The following is a 17,723-nucleotide window of genomic DNA, read 5'->3' as shown; positions in this document are numbered from 1 at the left end:
AGAATGCATAGCTGCGAATTTAAGCAAAGCTTTAGTTTGCTAAACATAGTTGACAAATTGTTTTCTTTCCTTCGGACCAGTTGATTTATCACCGTAGTTTTGGCGCTGCAATTTCTCTTAACGCCATAGGCTGTATGTTACAGAAATAACCGATTACAAAGCCTAAGCACATGTATCCTTTAGGCTGGCCATAGTGGGAGTAACTTAAGTAGTAGTAGTAACATGTACTTAGAACTATCAAACATGCTGATGTGGCACATAATTAAAGATGAGCGAGAGGGTTAGAGTAACATAAGTAGATACCGTAACATGTTAAATGCTTTGCTACTATGTGTCATGCATGTCAATAAATGAGATCATCTATGATACTACTTTATGATACTATGCATTATGAAGATAGTATCATACAATAGTATCATATGCATGATACTACTACTTCCTCCGTTCCTAAATATAAGTCTTTTAAGAGGTTTCACTAAATGGACTACATACGGATGTATATAGGCATACTTTAAAGTATAGATTCATTTATTTTGCTCCGTATGTAGCCCTTTAGTAAAATTTCTAAAAAGACTTATATTTAGGAACGGAGGGAGTATATGATACTCTCCACTATGACCAGCCTTACAGTGCATTCAGATACAGCGGCACATGTGAATCAAGGTGTAGGAGAGCTACAGCGTGTGACATTCCATCGTGTTGGCGTTATACAGAGTGGAATACGTATATATATCAGAATGTGCGTTACATATGGTGGATCCCAACGAAATGGTGTCTACCTAACCGAGGAGGAGAGAGATCACCAGGCAAGGAAACACTATTGGCCATTACTGCTGGGTTCTACTTCGGCTGTCCCGTTGGCGGTCCCTTCAAACTTGGGCAACTGCAGCTGCCTCTTCACCAGGGCCGTGTAGATGCCGTCGCGCTCGAGGAGCTCGTCGTGCGTGCCGCTCTCCACGATCTGGCCCTCAGAGATGACGGCAACCGTGTCGGCGCTCTTCACGGTGGAGAGCCGATGAGCTATCACAAGAACCGTCCTCCCTTTCATCAACGAGTCCATTGCATCCTGTGGCATATAGGGAAATGTAGATCACACAAATTTTGTTGCAGCAAGAGAATTGTTTGCCCACAGGAAAAAAAAAGGGAATTGTTTGTTTCCCTTCGAGGCAGTTCAGATGTTGGTAACAGTCGAGTGGTTGCGGTACCTGAACAAGGTATTCGCTTTCGGCATCCAGGGCACTGGTAGCTTCATCTAAGAGAAGCACTCGTGGGTTCATAAGCAAAGCTCTTGCAATGGCGACCCTCTGCTTCTGCCCGCCAGATAACCTGATGCCCCGCTCTCCCACGACAGTCTTGTATTGGTCTGGGAAGCTGCATATGAAGTCATGCGCGTTTGCCATTTTCTGCATCGAGAACTTGGTCAGATCCTGATATCTTGAGGTACGCCTAGTGTACCTAAATTCAGGTACTTACAGCTGCATTTTCAACGTCAGCGGAGCTAGCTTTGCCCTCCAACCCATAGGCAATATTCTCTTCAATGGAGCAGTTAAAGAGTGTAGGCTCCTGGCTAACTATGCTTACCTGAGGTCATTGGGTTGAGAAAATAAACATTTCAAAAAATCTAAAGTCAGATATACAAGTATAGTCAATCATGCGCTCCTAGTTGTTCTTGTCAGATGCATAAGTAATCTCAGGGGTTCACAAATTGAATCTTGAATGGCCAGTGGCACTAACCAGACACTACCAAAATACTGAAATTACCAACCGACACAATTTAATGTCCATTACTGATGTAAGCAGAGTATTTCTGGGATGCTGAAACTTTTTGGTTCATACCAGTATTTTTTGCCCCAAAAGGTTTCTGATTTACATGACTCTAGTGATTAGACAATACAGTGAAGCTGCTAACTGATGGAGTTTACAGAATCGGACTAATATCAACCAATTCAGGAATCAGGACAATGTCGGCGATGGCCTGGCTACTAGGACTTAGAACCTTTCATACTACCATAGCTTGGATAATGTCCTAATTTCCACAGCACCATATCAATCCTGTTATTACAGATAAAAGCGGTTGGGCACCATACCTTTTGGTGGAGATACTGATGTGAAATTTCTACCAAAGGCACTCCGTTTAGCAAGATCCTTCCCTTTAGAGGGTCATAAAACCTTTCGATCAAATTTGCTATTGTAGTCTGCAGGAGCATGTAAAAACCCGAAGGTTATGATTGAGAGTGGCAAGGTGAGAAACAATTTCATAGTGTAACACCAAGCATCTGAAACAATTATAGCATACAGCCAAAACTAGGCTTACTTTTCCACCACCACTCGGCCCAACAAGTGCAACCTTTGAACCTGGTGCTAGCTTCAATGTGATTCCCTGAAATATTGATGACACACAGTATAAACTGAATGCACCATGAATGATAGTTGAAAGTGTATTTTATGCCCTCGAGAAAGCTTGTAAATGATTTGTTACCTCTCTTATTATTAAATATGTGGTCTTATTTTACAGGGTGCAACACGTCGTAACTACTTTATCACTAAAATAATCCTAAACACTCGTATATAATTTAGAGAAAACTCCTATATATACCAAGTCAAATATACTCACTCTTCTTATACAAAATGGAACTAAAAGAATAATGGACTAATCCACCATCGGAAGTAATGCTCGCCACGTGTTATCATCATGTATGTTACTGTATCAGCGGATTCTTCCATTTCTAACAGTAACAAAAAAAATCACTAGGATCATGTAGGTTACTGCATCAGCATATTCTTCTGTTTCTAGTAGTAAAACAAATCAGTAAGTATCCAGGTTTCAGAAAGTGAGCCAAGTTATCCCAAATGCAGTGCAAATCCATAAGATCATAAAAGATAAGCATGCAAATGTAACTTTCTCTTTGCATGTACACTGCACATAAACAAGGAGGAAAAGACAACACCATGCTAGAGTGCGCCAAATTTAAATTACCATGTAGGTTGACAGAAATGCCATCTGAAAATATTTACCTTAAGAATCATATGAGAAGGACGCGAAGGATATGCAAACCAGACATCGTCCAGCTCAACTTCCCCCTCATTTTCACTGAGATGGACGGAAATGTCAATCATTCAATCAACCAAAAAGCTAATAGACTATGAAACTCACAGTATAATGAAAGGAAATTTGTATTGCATGATGCACAGGTATAATCAATCAGGAAAATTGATAGACAATGAAACTCACTTTTTCGGACATTTGTCCCCAGTGTTTGTCATTGAGGAAACACGATCAAGTAGTTGAAAAACTCTACGGCTTGCACCTGATGCTTTCATTACAGTTGTGTATAGTCCTGACAAGGCAGAGACTGACGAGCCAACTGCATACTCAAGAGAGGGATGAATTGTTCAGAAAAGTCAGCATACACATAATCATGACAATTAGGATAGAAGTGCCCCTTATAAACATGATTGTTATAACTGACTTGTAAATTTCCAGTCATGGCATTGGTAGAATAGTGGGTTCGGTAAAAACAAAAGCGATAATGCTGAATCTTACCTGTAAGGCTGTATAAGATGAATGACGTAAGCGAACCAGTTGTCATGTAACCATTGATGGTTAAGTTAGCTCCATAAATAACTACAACAACAACCGACAGGGTTGATGCAGCATTAAGCCCTCCAGAAAATAGTCCAACAACTTTCTACAAAAAATGCATAGTCAGATCATTATGCAAAATGGTGCCTTTTTTTACACTAACATTACAGTACTCACAGCTTGCTTGAGACCAAGCTTCAGTGTCTCGTTTACTTTTCCGCCATATCGTGAAATCTCATGAGGCTCCTGAGCAAAGGCTCTTACTGTGCGAATGGCACCAAAAGATTCCTACATGGTAGAAGATAGAATTGTTAAGGCCCAAATACAACATATCAAGGATTCTACCTTTGCGAAAGAAGGATTCTACTAGGTTGAAATGAAAACTCAACATATGTATTCACAGTAATTAAAGTAAGGTTTCACCAAAGTTCTCCTATGCTCATCATCAAATCAAATACCAGATATACAAACCTCAGCTATGGATGAAGCTACAGCAGCCGCAGCTTGTGTCTGATGTGAAAGCTCACGAAGAAAACGCCCAAATTTACGCACAGCAACTGATATCACTGGAACAATTACAAGTGCCAACACTGTGGAGGAATAGTAGATGAGATTAATAGAATAGTGTGGAGAGTAAAGACTGAAGAGAAACTAAATTAAAGCAGGTTTATTTTTTTAAATGCATGTATACAAGCAAAACTATTGCAGGACCACATGTTTTTTAAACCATTTTATGGAACTACAAACTTTTACTGTAATGTGCAGAAGACTATACTTCCGTCAGAACCAACCAACAGAACCAACAGGTAGGGGAGACTCACAAGCCACAACACATGCATGCCAAGTCTTGTTTTATCGATGCAGAGGTAGATACCACTACCAGATAGGCAAACAGATCATCACATCCAAATGGGGTTCATGCTTGTGGTGGCTTAGCTGAGGTGAATTTGCACCTCAGATCAGTCTACATACCCACCAATAAGATCCAACGCCCATTTGGGGTGGACTGAAAATTGATGATGTGTGTGAATGGGGCAATGGGCATCTATCTCCCCTTCGGAAAAAACGAACCAAATTCGGCTCCTGTTTATGGCAAGCCATCATGTCTCTCGGTTGTGACAAGAGCATGGTTTTCTGTAGGCTGGGGAAAATTACGTGTAGTTCCTTGAAAGATTTCATAGACGTGTGCTTTTGCGGTAGCCACTCTTTGAGAAATTTCCTCCATTAAATAAAATTATGAAGAAATATAATGATTTGTGAATGCCCCACACACAGTTATGTTCCTTAGTGCTTAGTGGAGTTCAGCAAACTAAATAAAGTTGATGTGCATAAGCAACAAAATGAGATGCAACAAAGTTCTTAATCTGTAGAGCACAAGCATGTGGAACTGGTACTTACATGTCAGCTTCCATGAAGTTGAAAACATGAAGCCAAGACCAATAGCTGTGGTAGTCAGATTACGCAGTGCTTCTGAAAGGTTTGTTGTTGCAGCATTCTTTATAATTTGGGTATCTTCAGAAAGCCTGCTTAAGAGCTCTCCTGTTCTAGTCACGTCAAAAAATGCTATTTCCTGTGGGGGCACAAGACAGGTGTGTGGACTTGATAATAAGAACACAGATAGATATATGGTAGACCAGAAAACAGCTGTTTGGACAGACCATAAAACTTGCCTGGTTTATGAGATGACTGAACAAGTCCTGTCTAAGTCGAGCAACGACTCTCTCACTAGCAGAATTGAATAGCCATGCCCGAAGAGCTGTGCAAACTGACCTGAAACAGGGGTATAGTTGGTTTATAAAATTGCATCCAAAATAACTACCTGGGTTTAGCACATTAACACGAATTCTTCTCTATGAGGAGAAAGCAAGTAGAGAGCATCAGAGTAATGGTTCAATTATTAGTACCAACTAAAATTGCAGCCTGCCAGGATCCACCAAACATGGTTATAAAAGATGGTACTGGCGTGCTGTATAACAGAATATCCCTCTATAATCCTCAAAATTAAGTTCTCCAGAAAGATATATACCCGGTCACAACTATCAGCACGATGTACAATATCGTGCCGTTCACATCCGCCAGGGCTTGAGCCTTATCCTCTGGCCGCTGAACATCTCTTGACACAATATCAATTATCTTGCCGCCATATTTGGGCTGTAGGATAACAGAAGATGATCCATCCATTAGGCTTTTAAAAAAGATGGTCCATCCATTTAGACAAGAAACATGTGACAACACTGATGCTCTTTATAGGTAGAGGTACAACTTGCTCTGTACGGAGTAGTATTTAATCCTCACGCAAGAACTAACGCACACTCACCACAACCCATCCTATTTAATCATGTGACACAAGAACCAACACACCGTACTTGCCACAATTTAATAGTAATCCTGCCACGCATGAACCAATGTACTCACGAGTCAATACTGATTATTACTGAAACAATAGTAACATCTGCACATTTATTTCTCTTTGCATAGTTTCCATGTTGCTACAGTGTTGGTCAATTGGCTCCATCTCAACTCAACCAAGACTGTTGGTAGCGATTGATCGGTTCAAAATTAAAGCACTGGCTCATATAAGAGCCGGATTTACTGTGTGTGGCTTACTGGCTTTCACCAGAAATCCAGAACGGTAGGTTGACCGCAAAAAATTCACCAAATAACTCCTCTATCATAACAAGTGAGGAGTACCTACAACGAGGAGGTTACTGAGAGAGGCGACGAGCAGCGCGATGGTGGCGAAGACGAGCTTCCCGGCGTCATGTTTTGCCTGCAAACCATTTTATCGTGCATTTAGCAGATGAAATCGTCACCGAGATTTTTCACAATCTTAGACCTAGTATGACACGGTGCTCACCAACTTGATGACCCGGCAGAAGCCGACGTTGGCCGCCTGAGAGGATTCCGATTAGACGGGGAGAAAAAGGGGAGATGGATTTAATAGTCGGTCATGGTTGTAGCTGAAGCTCCGGTCCATGGAGAAAGCAAAGCAAAGCAAACCGTTGTGGCGCTAGAACAGGGGAGTGGGTGAGTGAGTGGGTGGGGCGGCGAACCTGGACGTTGCTGCCCTCCTCGAGGTCGGAGAGGATCCTGGACGTCTCCTGCAAAGCCGACGGCGCGCGCGGGATCGGTTAGACCCCAAATTCCAAACGCAGGCGGATAAACGGGGGAAGGAAAAAGGGGAAGGGCGGGGCGGAGAGCGGCGGCTGCGTGCGCGTGCGTGCGTACCCCGTTGTTGAGGAGCGGGACGCGGTTGCCGCGGGGCGCGGTGTTGATGCGCAGCTCCCTCACCATCGCCGGCGGCCGCCCCTGGGCTTGGGGGGTTCGTCGGCCAATGGGTGGGGGTGGGGGTGGGGGTGGGGGTGGGTGCGCTTTTCCTTTGTGTGGAGGATTGATGGGTGGTGGTCGATCTCACGTGTGACGAGCGGACAAAAGGTTCGGGGCGGAGCAAGCGCCGCCGGGCTGGGACCCCTCGCGTCGCGCTCGCATCCCCCATCCCCATACGTGCGTGGGAGCCCCGGACTCGAGCGAGCAGCGCATTCTTCTGTTCCCACTGGGATGAATTTCCGGGCACAAGCAAACAAGCGGGGGCGCGGTCGATGGGGGGTTCCCGGTGCGGTTTAGGCCATCTTTAATAATCGTGCGATCATGGTTGGTAAAATCGTCACATACTTTTAGATGGTTTTGATGACATGTCACATAATAAAAGAAGAGATAGAATGAAATCGTATGAACCTGAAGCAACGGTTCACGCACAAGCTCCGAGGCAAGCATGGTCATTTTCTTCAACATCTAGTGGACCCGTTTAGTTATTTTACATACGGTTAACATACACTCCATTGAAGTGTTTGTATGATGTGTTGTTGACTGCTGACATGAACACTTATACCATCGATTGAACATACGGACTGTTGGAGATGCTCTTAGGCGTCGATTGGTGGCGACGCACGCTATGCTATTGCTGCCCAGGGAGGAGTAGGAGGAATATCCATACCCCACGTAGACCCCGCCCTGTTTGCTTGCTTGCTTGGCGAATCAGGGATTCGGTTGCAGGATGCAGTCGCCGCCGTTGGTTTTGTGGGGGATGCGGCACGCACTGGACCACACCGTCACCTTCACACGCGCCTCGTCCTGCTTTGCGCACCGGACGCCATCGAATCGGACCAAACTGTGTGTCCACGTCCTGCTTTGCGCCTGTTTCGCCCGGCTTGGTAATTATGTTTTTTTTCGTTTTTATTAAAAGTAGGAAAAGCGGACCGTTTTTGTGGGCGGGCTTTGCACGTCAACCGGGGTCCCTCTCGCTCCTCCTTATAAAACTCGTCATTGGGCTCTTGAGTCTCCACACCCGACCAGGCAATTCCCAACTTCACAACTTTAATTAAAGGAGAAAGGACAACGACGGGCAGCAAGAGTTCCACGTCCGTCAGAAGCGCCAACGAGCACACTCGTCACTCGTGCCGGCCACCAAGGTCCAAGGACCACGTCTTTCGAGTCCTTCGACGGCATGACAGTTCCAACCATTCCTCGTCTGGACCTGTCATACGGTATGACAGCACCAACCGTGCCTTTCATCATTCTAAAAAAAATGTTTACCTGCCACTAAACGGACGGCTGATTGAACTAGTGATTAGAATATTGTTCTTCCTCTTTATTTCGAGGAGGGGAACAATTGCACATGCTGAAAATACAAGGTTCCAATCGCCTTTTGGGCCACAAAATTGCTTACCAAAACTTCGCTACACAATCTGTACATGTACCGACCACTGAAAAAAGACCTAGAGGCTATAAACACAAGACAAAATTTCCCATCTCCGTCCGCAACACAAAGAATTCCTTGCGTCCATCCAACCAACTTGCACCAACCCAGCCGTCCATAAATTCAGGAAATTGGTCATACGCTCCACCGGCGTCGACCTGCAGTCTGCACCATGCCGTGCCTGCTTTTAATCCCAGAGGACCCCAGAGGCTGAGCCGCAATGCCCGCCATGAAAATGCCAGGGCCAAGGTCAGCCCTTGCCTCGGCGCAGCGCCACACCATGGCGTGCTGAATCCTTCCATAAATGTATGTGGTCTTCACTCATGGATCCGTCTACAACCTCAGTATGGTCCGAAGCGTATCGCAGAGGTTCTGTATCGTCTGCTGCTCTTCTGTCGCCTGTGAATCTTGCAGAGGCATATCCTCGTAGCACCTGCGGTGTTTTACAGAACCAAACAGGCATTTCATATTAATGGAATCACGCCCTCAATCGTTACATAAAGGAAAGCTCTGCCAAAACAGAGAAGTTCCAACAACTCACGTCTTATGGTAGGCGAGAGCCTGCGCCAGGTTCATCAATGTAGGGCTTGTCGTCAATCTGTCGTGCACACCGGGAGGAAGAGGGACCTAGCGCAATCAAATCCAGTATCAGACACACGTCTGGGCATGAGAAATAGTGTCTCTTTGCAACTGATGAAAGGAACAGTCTACAGCATACCTCATTTTGCCCTTTGCGTCCTTTCTTTGCCTGCCCGTCGCCACTGAAAAGCTCCCTGACTGCCTCCAAGGCATCAGTTGTACTTGAACCAGCGGGGCCATTGCCTGCTACGCTGTCCGATACTAGAGCTAGCGGTGAAATGTCAATCGCCTTAAGGAATGGAATAGGCACAGTGTTTCCAGCGGCATAGATTGACCAGAGCTACAAAAGGAATTTTATCGACACATTAGGAGTCGGGTGAAATGGGAAAGCACGATTGCAACAACTATCCGATGTACTTCAGATTAATATAGAAAAAACTAGACCACAAAGCGTATACCTTATCCTGAACTGAAAATGCTTTACGGCTTGGGCTGCTGCTTAATTTGGTCATTGTGCTGGCAACACCCGGTGATGCAGTGTTATCATGGCGCAGCACAGTCCCTTCTACACCCTTGTGATGCTTAAATGTTCCAATTGAACGTGGCATTGCTTTGGGTTCTTGGGTGTCAGGAAGTCCATCTAAATCCCGCCCTTTAGTGGCATCGCTATCAGCTGTATTCTCCGCCCTATCAAAATAGCATACATAAGATTCTTTCGGGCGAGAGATAGATTTCGCTTGTTTTCTTTTGCTTTCTAGGAATGAAAAATGTACATCAGAAAATAATTTTCTGTTTCTCATACCAAAATTTTGAAATAAGCTCAGCCCTCTTTGGATCATGTGTGAAAGAGTTGATGCTACCAAGGCCCGGTATGAACTCTGCTCTTGGGAAAATAGATGATTCGACCGCTTCATCGCCATCTTCAGGATGGACTATCATTGTGCCAAAATCGCCTATAAGCAGAAAAAATAAATGCTGGTTTCAGGCGCATACCACAAGACAACAAAATACTAACAACGCTAACTTTGAAGCATCCCATCTGAGAAACAGCTAAAATCCTGGCCACCAGAATACCACGAAAAGCATTATAAGAAGCCATCTCAACACTAGATACATGAAACGATACTAGCATGCCACCACCAGAGCTGTACATATGAGCGAGTATTTTGCTTAGTATGTATCATGTTCAACTCATGTATGACTCACAAAAACTAATAACTAAAAGCCTACACGCCACACATCATGTATCAGGTAGCTATTTATCATTAGCATACCTAGTGGCAGAACAGAACCAACAAATAAACTCAAAAGACAGCATGATGAGGAAACAGTGCCAGGATAACATCAAATTTGAATACTTGGTGCAATGGATGCATTGAGTGTGGAACATGCACATGATCTATGCTTGCAGAGTTATCATTACCTCCCGAACCATCATTTTTTGTTTCATGAGTTGACTGAGAGTTTGTAGGAACAGTTTCTCCATAATCTTCATTAATTCGAACAGTTGCATCCATTGCCTGTAGATACCAAATTCAGAATACCATAATGACCAAATCAATGTACATAAACATAATAATAGAAGAGATTGTTCTACATCGTCAGAGTCAGGCAGCTGGTTTTGCACAGCTGTTTCTCTGATGATCTTTGCTTCCTTGATCTTCGCCAACATTTTTGAAGCTCCAGTGTTGCACTTCTCAATAAATTTGTGCTGCGGGAAAATTTAAAAAAAGGAGAACAACAAAAATAAATGAATATAGAAATAAATAATCATAAAAATGCATCACGAAGTTATCCCTGAGCACTAAAGAAGTACCTTCAGCATCTCAATTGCAGCAGGCCGGAGTCTTGCATCCTTTGTTAGGCACTTGGCAATAAAATCATGAAAGAGAAGAGACCTGGAGGGTAGGATACAAGAGCTTAGACCAACTGATGTTTAAAACTCGAGGGCTTCATTGGATTAAGCTCAACCTTTCGGTGTCGCCTGACTAAATGACACAACTTAATAGATCAGTGTTAGCAGGAAGTGGTGGATTGGCAAACAATAAACTAAACTAAAGAAGATAGCATTGTGAGTCCCCCTCTTAAAGAATAAATCTATAATCTCTTCATGCTGTAGGCTAGTTCAAAATGTGACATATGTTTAAGACTTTGTGTTTGAAAAGCCACGAGATCTTAACAGGTCAGGGCTAAAATATGCCATTGCCACCTTTTCCACATTGGAAGAGTGATAATCTAATAGAGTAATAAATGAACAAGAAGTAAAAAAGGCATGACTGATACTGTTGACTGAACCGTGCCTTGTTTGTATGAACTAAGCATCACAACTGATCTTGCATTGGTTTTGAAGACCGGCAATGCATTAGTAGCCAGTAACATGTATATCGACTTATAGCCAGATTATTACAGAGTTTACAGTATCAAGTCTGGTATAGAACAAATGCGGCCTAAATCGACACACCTCATCCAGGGAGGATTGGCCAAGAACTAGACATGTCAACATCTCCCAACAAAAACATGGAACACTTTGTTTACAAACAAAAGTAGTATGAATCTCAGATGACGCTCTTGGAATTTCTTGGTAGATTAGAGGAAACCTGTGCCTAAAGCTATGTCTGAGGTAATCAACAATTGATTATCTTACAAGCGGTCCATTTAGTTTTCCGTTACTCAGAGAAGTCGAAAAGTTGCAAGGTCTATTAGAAGCCACTCACCACTTCTCCTTATCCTCCAGCATCGGTGCAGGTTCACTAGATATCATGAAGATCACCTGAAGAGGGGCAGGGACAAGATTAGCTAATGGATCAAGCCAAGTAAGGATGTCACACATACACACCAATAAAAGGCAGCTACTCCCTCCGTCCCATAATATAAGAGCATTTTTGACATTAGTGTAGTGTCAAAAACGCTCTTATATTATGAGACAGAGGGAGTACATCCACGTTAGTGATCCTACTACAAACTAGGTCAAGGTAGAAAAACTATGTACAGAGCATGAATGAAGAAAATATATGTGAAAAGAACTGCTACCAGGAAAACCTAGTTTAGTTCAAAAACCAAGAATGGGCCAAAATGTGAAGGGATTCAAGGTACGGTGTATCAAAGGTAAAGTAGATTTCAATCAGCTGCATGAGTATCAAAAATAGTAAATGGAATCGAGAAGCCATGCACTTACTCTCATTGGATGCACAGTGGATCTCGGTGGCATGCCCTACAGTTAGAGACAGCAAAAGGAAATGTTAACTGATAGATGCATCATAAAAAGGGGAATTAAAAACGTAACTGTACAGTTACAAAAGGAAGAACCAAAGAACAGTTTATACCTCTGCCATCTCTATTGCAGACACACCAAGAGCCCAAACATCTACCTGGAAATAGATAATACTATGACATATCAGGAAGATAAATTGCACAGAAATCCAACTTTAGATGTTTTCTCAATGCTATAAATTTGTATCTTTTGTAGCACTGTCAGGTCAGAAAATTGTTACTTCAGGAACTACCAAAAGAAGAACAAAAGAGAAGACTTGCATATTTGGATAGGGGTTCTTTAACTTTTTATTCAAATACAGAATATTGGATACTGAGTACCTTCTATGCCAACAGAGCCACAGGTTTAGCTTTCATCTCAAATACTTCAATAATTTTTTACACTAAAATGATGCTAAACTTCTTTTTTGCAGGGTAAAATGATACTCCCTCCGATCCGAGTTAATTGATGCAGCCTCTATATAATTTCCATTTACATTGTATAGAGGCTGCGTCAATTAATTCGGACCAGAGGGAGTACGAAACTTCAACATAAATTCCTATTCAGTAATGTTTATGCAGAATAGCCCTAGTGCAAAATCCATAGGTATTGCTTTAATCTAGCATTGCTAGTTTAGTTATATGCAGGAATGTGCTTGGTGCTTACCACACCAGAAATATTGCTTTGAGACAGGGAGAAAGGAGGGAGGGAGGGAGGGAGGGAGATGTAACCTTCCCATCATAACGACTTTCTTGAATGACCTCTGGTGCCATCCAGTGTGGAGTACCGATGAACTGAAAGACATAAACAAGACGCACCAGATTATGAAAGTTATCATGATTGCCAATACAAACTTGTGCTTCAAGGATAATGACACAACAACGTTTTTGTCTGGATATGACATTCCAGGCTAAGTTAACTTGGTAAAACGATGTTCTGTGCTAAGAGTTATTTTGCCATCAACTTGGACACCTTGGTCAGATATTTGTTTATGTGAACTAGATTACTATGTTAGCAACAGTGACAAGCAAGCTGGTATATGCCAACATAGGCAGTGCCAAATAGAAACAGATAGATGTAATACTAGTCTAACAGAAACTTATGGTCAAAATTTCCCGTCAATTTACCATATCCATATTAATCAATAAAAATGTAAGTATAGGAATTCTTATGGTCAAGTACGATGAATGGCTTCTATCTGTCTTAATAAGGATATATAAAATAGCAAAAACAAACATGTTTGGAAATAATACCGTGTTGCGCTTTGACATGGTTCTTGTTAGTTGGGCAGCAACACCAAAATCGCCTGTTCCAAACATCAACCAGTAAGATACCATGCCGAATTCGCAAATAAAATCATATACATATAATTACTAGTAAGTGAAATTAAAGCATAGCAGGTAACAACTGTACTTACCCAACTTCACCTCGCCTTGCTCAGTCAGTAGAATGTTGCCACCCTTAATATCTCTATGAACTTTGAAAATTGTGTGCAAGTAAGCAAGACCCTACAGCAGAAAATATGCAAATAGAAGTAAAACATCTGAAGATAAACAGCACGGGGCAGCTGAGGTTTTCTCTCTCTCTAGAGGCTAACTGTAGCATGCTTCCTAGTTCTAGCCTAATTAGGTATTATAAAAAAAAACTGGAAACGCAAACATGTAATGCAATATAAGTAGCAATTTAGACTGTGTGCCTGTGTGTCAGAAGAAAATAGAAACCTTTAGTGTTTCTCGACATATATAAGCTATTTGCGGTTCGTCAAGAGGCTCCTCTGTAATGCCTATCAAGTCAGCAACACTTCCACCACCACAATACTCCATAACTATCTGCATGTAGAAACTCAGGTCAATCACAGTTTAATGAGTTGACTAGACATATTGCCAAAATAGAATGTTACATTTATTATGCAATGTTAATAAAAAAAGGGATAATGGAGTATACCCAAAGGTATTCTTCTCCTTGATAACTCCCGAAGTAGCGGACAACATTTGGATGACTACACTGCTGTAGCATCTCAATTTCTCCCCGTATATCTTCATATCCTTCTTCCTGGTGACAAACAATGAAGCTTTAGACTTTACACAAATGCAAGGCTCAGAAAATAGACACACTTCATTTTTATGAGTATGTAAACTTTCAAGGAAGCGACTAAGGAGCGAGTGACCGTGTAGGCGCGCTCCCCGCACTACACGTGCCCCAAGGAGAGAAACCCCACACCCGCCTCTGGTTTTACAGGTTTTTTATTCTTCCATTTTTCTGGTTTGCTGGTTTTCTTTCATTTTCCTGGCTTCTCAGTCTTCTCCATTGTATTTTTAGTTCAAGGCAACATTCAGCATAGCGCCTGTTACCAGCAGTATCAAGTCATGGCGCCTTCTGCGCGTCTATTTTTATAATTGATGATGGAAGAGGAGCATAGGTCAAAGAGAGCATTTGTCGCAGGCAACATAAAAAGTAGTGCCATTGTGCTGACCCATGGTTCCTTCTGTGCATAATCATGGCAACTTAAGAAATTAGATCCGCTAGAAAAATGACATGGGGAAATTTCATTCAAACATATCCAAATGGTCTAGTTTTAAAGAACCTGTCATAATAAATTTAATGGTGAAAAACGATTCGTAATGTGAATGCTAACCACGTGTGACCACTTCCCAGGGTACCTTCATTTAGTGTTTCCGAAATCTCAATTATGTGAATTAAATGCTCGATCGTACACGTCAAATACGTAAGTGGGGCGGGACGGGGCTTTTTTTTCTATAGAGATGGAGCGAAAGTGGAAACATTATAAAAGTAAATACTACTCCCTCCGTTCCTAAATATAAGACCTTTTACAAATTTCACTATAGACTACATACGGAGCAAAATGAGTGAATTTACATCCCAAAATATGACTACATACATCCGTATGTAGTTTATAGTGAGATCTCTAAAAGGTCTTATATTTAGGAACGGAGGGAGTAGAAAACTTTGTCTGTTAAAAAAGTTTGTGTTCCCGTCCTCGGCAGTTTGGTGTCATGCTAATACTTAAAATATTATTTTATACAAATATAGATTAACAAGATAATATGTGGCATGAGCAAAAACAGAAATGTAGTTTTCAATTAATGCAGTGATTTAATAAGAATTCAACACAAAGGTGTAGTGCCGTGCATTTTGGTAAGGCCAATTATCATTCCAATTGTGGAATTGCCTAACAATAAATCCAAAGTCTTCTGAAATTATCAACTATGATGAGTGTCTTACTGAAAGTTTTGACAATATGGATGAGTGAAGTTCTGTCATGTCTTTGGTGTGTCAAAGGGCTGATGAAAGATCTAAGTTTTTTCCCATCCTTGTCATACTCCAGTGTCATCCTCCAACGCTCATCAAAGTAAACAAGGACAAATCAATTACCAATGCAATTTTCTACCATTTCATTCTAGAAGGTTCTGGTTGTTTGTGGTTAGATATATACTATGTTACATGGACGGGTATTTGGGCCCGGGTTTGAAATCTAACAACAGGTAACATTTGAGAAGATATGTGGTGCATATAAGCATGCACTTTTGTCTACTCAAAGAGGGTTAGGATTAGACAACATGATTGATTTGAGCTTTTCATTTCATACAAGTTATAATTGGACATATGGTGATGTCGGTTGGACATGCTTGCTAACTGATAATGATGATCTTGGCAACCTTAACAGAATAATAGTATCGACAAAGAAACCGACCCCTTCTGTTAAGGAGATGATCTTGACAGCTACAAGCTCCTGCGTTCTGAGATCCCTCGCCTTGTAAACGGCACCATATGAACCTTTCCCTGCATTGCCCAATTGAATTGTTTGTTATGCAAATACCTCAAAAAGTATGTGGAAGCATTATTATGCATACAGAAAAGGGAATATTAATTTCATAACAAGAGGGCGCACCGAGCTCATGGAGCAGCTCATACTTGGTTGAAGGATCCTCCCTAGTAACGCTATCTGGGACAGAGCTCATTGATGCCTGCCGCCTTGATTGCTGCTGCTGCATCAGAAGTGATGGCTGCCGGTCCTCCTCCGCCTGCCCGGTCGAAGGGGTCATGAATGAGGACCCAAACCCAGCACCGGCACCGGAGGCGGGGTCGCGCGGACTGGAGGCGCCGCTGGTGTGGTGAATGAACGTGCCGGAGTAGGACTCGCGAGGGCTGGAGGAGCCACGGGTGTGGCGGATGAATGTGCCGGAGACGGACTCGCGGGGGCTGGGGGGGCCACCCGAGTGGCGTATAAACGTGCCGGAGACGGACTCCCGCGGGCTGGAGGCGCCGCCAGAGCGCGCGGTGCCGTGGACGACGAAGGTGGAGTACGGGTCGGCCTCGGCGGCGCGGGGGCTGGAGCGGCGCAGATCCAGGAACGGGGATCGGGAGGAGGACGAGGTGGAGGCGGGGGCCCCGCGCTTGATGACGACGGTGGCGGAGAGCGAGGCGTCGTCGAGGTCCGAGGAGTAGGGGTCGTCGTCGTCGTCAAAGGACGCGCCGCCGAAGTCCTTGGGGAGGCGCTGGAGGAGCGGGGGCAGCGCGGAGGGGTCGTCGTCGTCGTCATCCTCCGCGCGGGCGGCGCCGCCGCCGTGGGCGTCGTCCTCGTCGTCGTGGACCACGACGGTGGAGTAGATGTCCGGCTTTTTGGAGCGCGACCACGGCGAGCGCGGGGAGAAGGCCATGGGAGGGGGGTGGGAGCGGAGGAGGACGGGGAAGGTGCTCGCTCGTCGGGAATGGGGAATCAGTTTAGTTGGAGCCAGTTCACTCGAATCTGGCAGCATGGGCTGAGCTTGAGTGGGTCACCACAATAGGCCCAGTTCACAGGCCATAGTAGGTCTGTTTTTGGAGCTCCTATTCGGCGCTTCAGGCGCCGGAAAACTCCGTAGCGCCCACGCGCCGACGCTGGTGGGCCGGCCGATGTAGATGCGAGCGGATTTTATTTCCTCCTGGTTTATCTCAAAAAAAAACCTCTTGATTCGCTCGACCGTATTTAAAAAAAGAATAAATTCGCAAAAAATAAAAAATTTGTGAATTCTAAAAATCATGGATTTTAAAAAATCACATTTTTTATAAATATATATATTTTTTAAAAAGTTCATCAAATTTGAATAAACAAATTCGCCAAATTTGATACCAGTTCATTGAATTGAAAAGAAGTTCAACAATTTTAAAAAAGTTTGTTGATTTTTTTTAAAAAACTTTGAATTGAAAAATAGTTCATCAAATTTTAAAAATTCATCATTTTTTTAAAGTTCATTGATTTGAAAAAAGGTCCATGAATTTTAAAAAACATGAAATCAAGAAAACATAAAAAAAAGAACAAGAACAAGAAAGAAAAGAACAAAATCGAGTTGAAAGAGCGAAATAAAGGAAAGAACAAAATAAGTATGCACAAACATGTGAGATGTGGTCTTTTGAGCATTTCTCTGCAACAAGGAGAAGTGAAGCTCAATGTTGGCTTTCATAGATGTACTAGAGGTGTGTGAGCTCATTGATTTGGGCTTCTCTATCTTGACTTATACATATGATAATAACAGACATCGTAACCAAAATATAAA

General features: G+C 42.9%; 1 protein-coding gene across 1 annotated transcript; it reads right to left on the bottom strand.

The window, feature by feature from the left end:
- Window positions 1–630: 630 nt before the first annotated feature.
- On the bottom strand, window positions 631–16,902 carry LOC123397155. Its single transcript, XM_045091814.1, has 36 exons — window positions 16,079–16,902; window positions 15,881–15,969; window positions 14,113–14,220; window positions 13,890–13,997; window positions 13,586–13,676; window positions 13,422–13,474; window positions 12,900–12,962; window positions 12,242–12,286; window positions 12,094–12,129; window positions 11,633–11,688; window positions 10,735–10,816; window positions 10,516–10,629; window positions 10,342–10,438; window positions 9,721–9,871; window positions 9,377–9,605; window positions 9,058–9,258; window positions 8,881–8,966; window positions 8,677–8,772; window positions 8,498–8,634; window positions 6,812–6,960; window positions 6,637–6,684; window positions 6,441–6,476; window positions 6,279–6,353; window positions 5,610–5,734; window positions 5,254–5,353; window positions 4,982–5,153; window positions 4,055–4,173; window positions 3,761–3,871; window positions 3,545–3,689; window positions 3,233–3,365; window positions 3,016–3,091; window positions 2,315–2,380; window positions 2,088–2,195; window positions 1,474–1,581; window positions 1,206–1,403; window positions 631–1,066 (listed from the first exon to the last, which is right to left on the bottom strand). Exons 1-36 carry the CDS (start codon window positions 16,845–16,847, stop codon window positions 818–820), a joined length of 4,629 nt encoding a protein of 1,542 aa, XP_044947749.1. The 5' UTR covers window positions 16,848–16,902; the 3' UTR covers window positions 631–817.
- Window positions 16,903–17,723: the final 821 nt, after the last annotated feature.

The sequence above is a fragment of the Hordeum vulgare genome, chromosome 5H, assembly GCF_904849725.1.
Source record: "Hordeum vulgare subsp. vulgare chromosome 5H, MorexV3_pseudomolecules_assembly, whole genome shotgun sequence".
Classification (NCBI taxonomy): domain Eukaryota; kingdom Viridiplantae; phylum Streptophyta; class Magnoliopsida; order Poales; family Poaceae; genus Hordeum; species Hordeum vulgare.
Note: the sequence above shows the minus strand (reverse complement) of the source record. Positions and strands in the feature narration are given on the sequence as shown.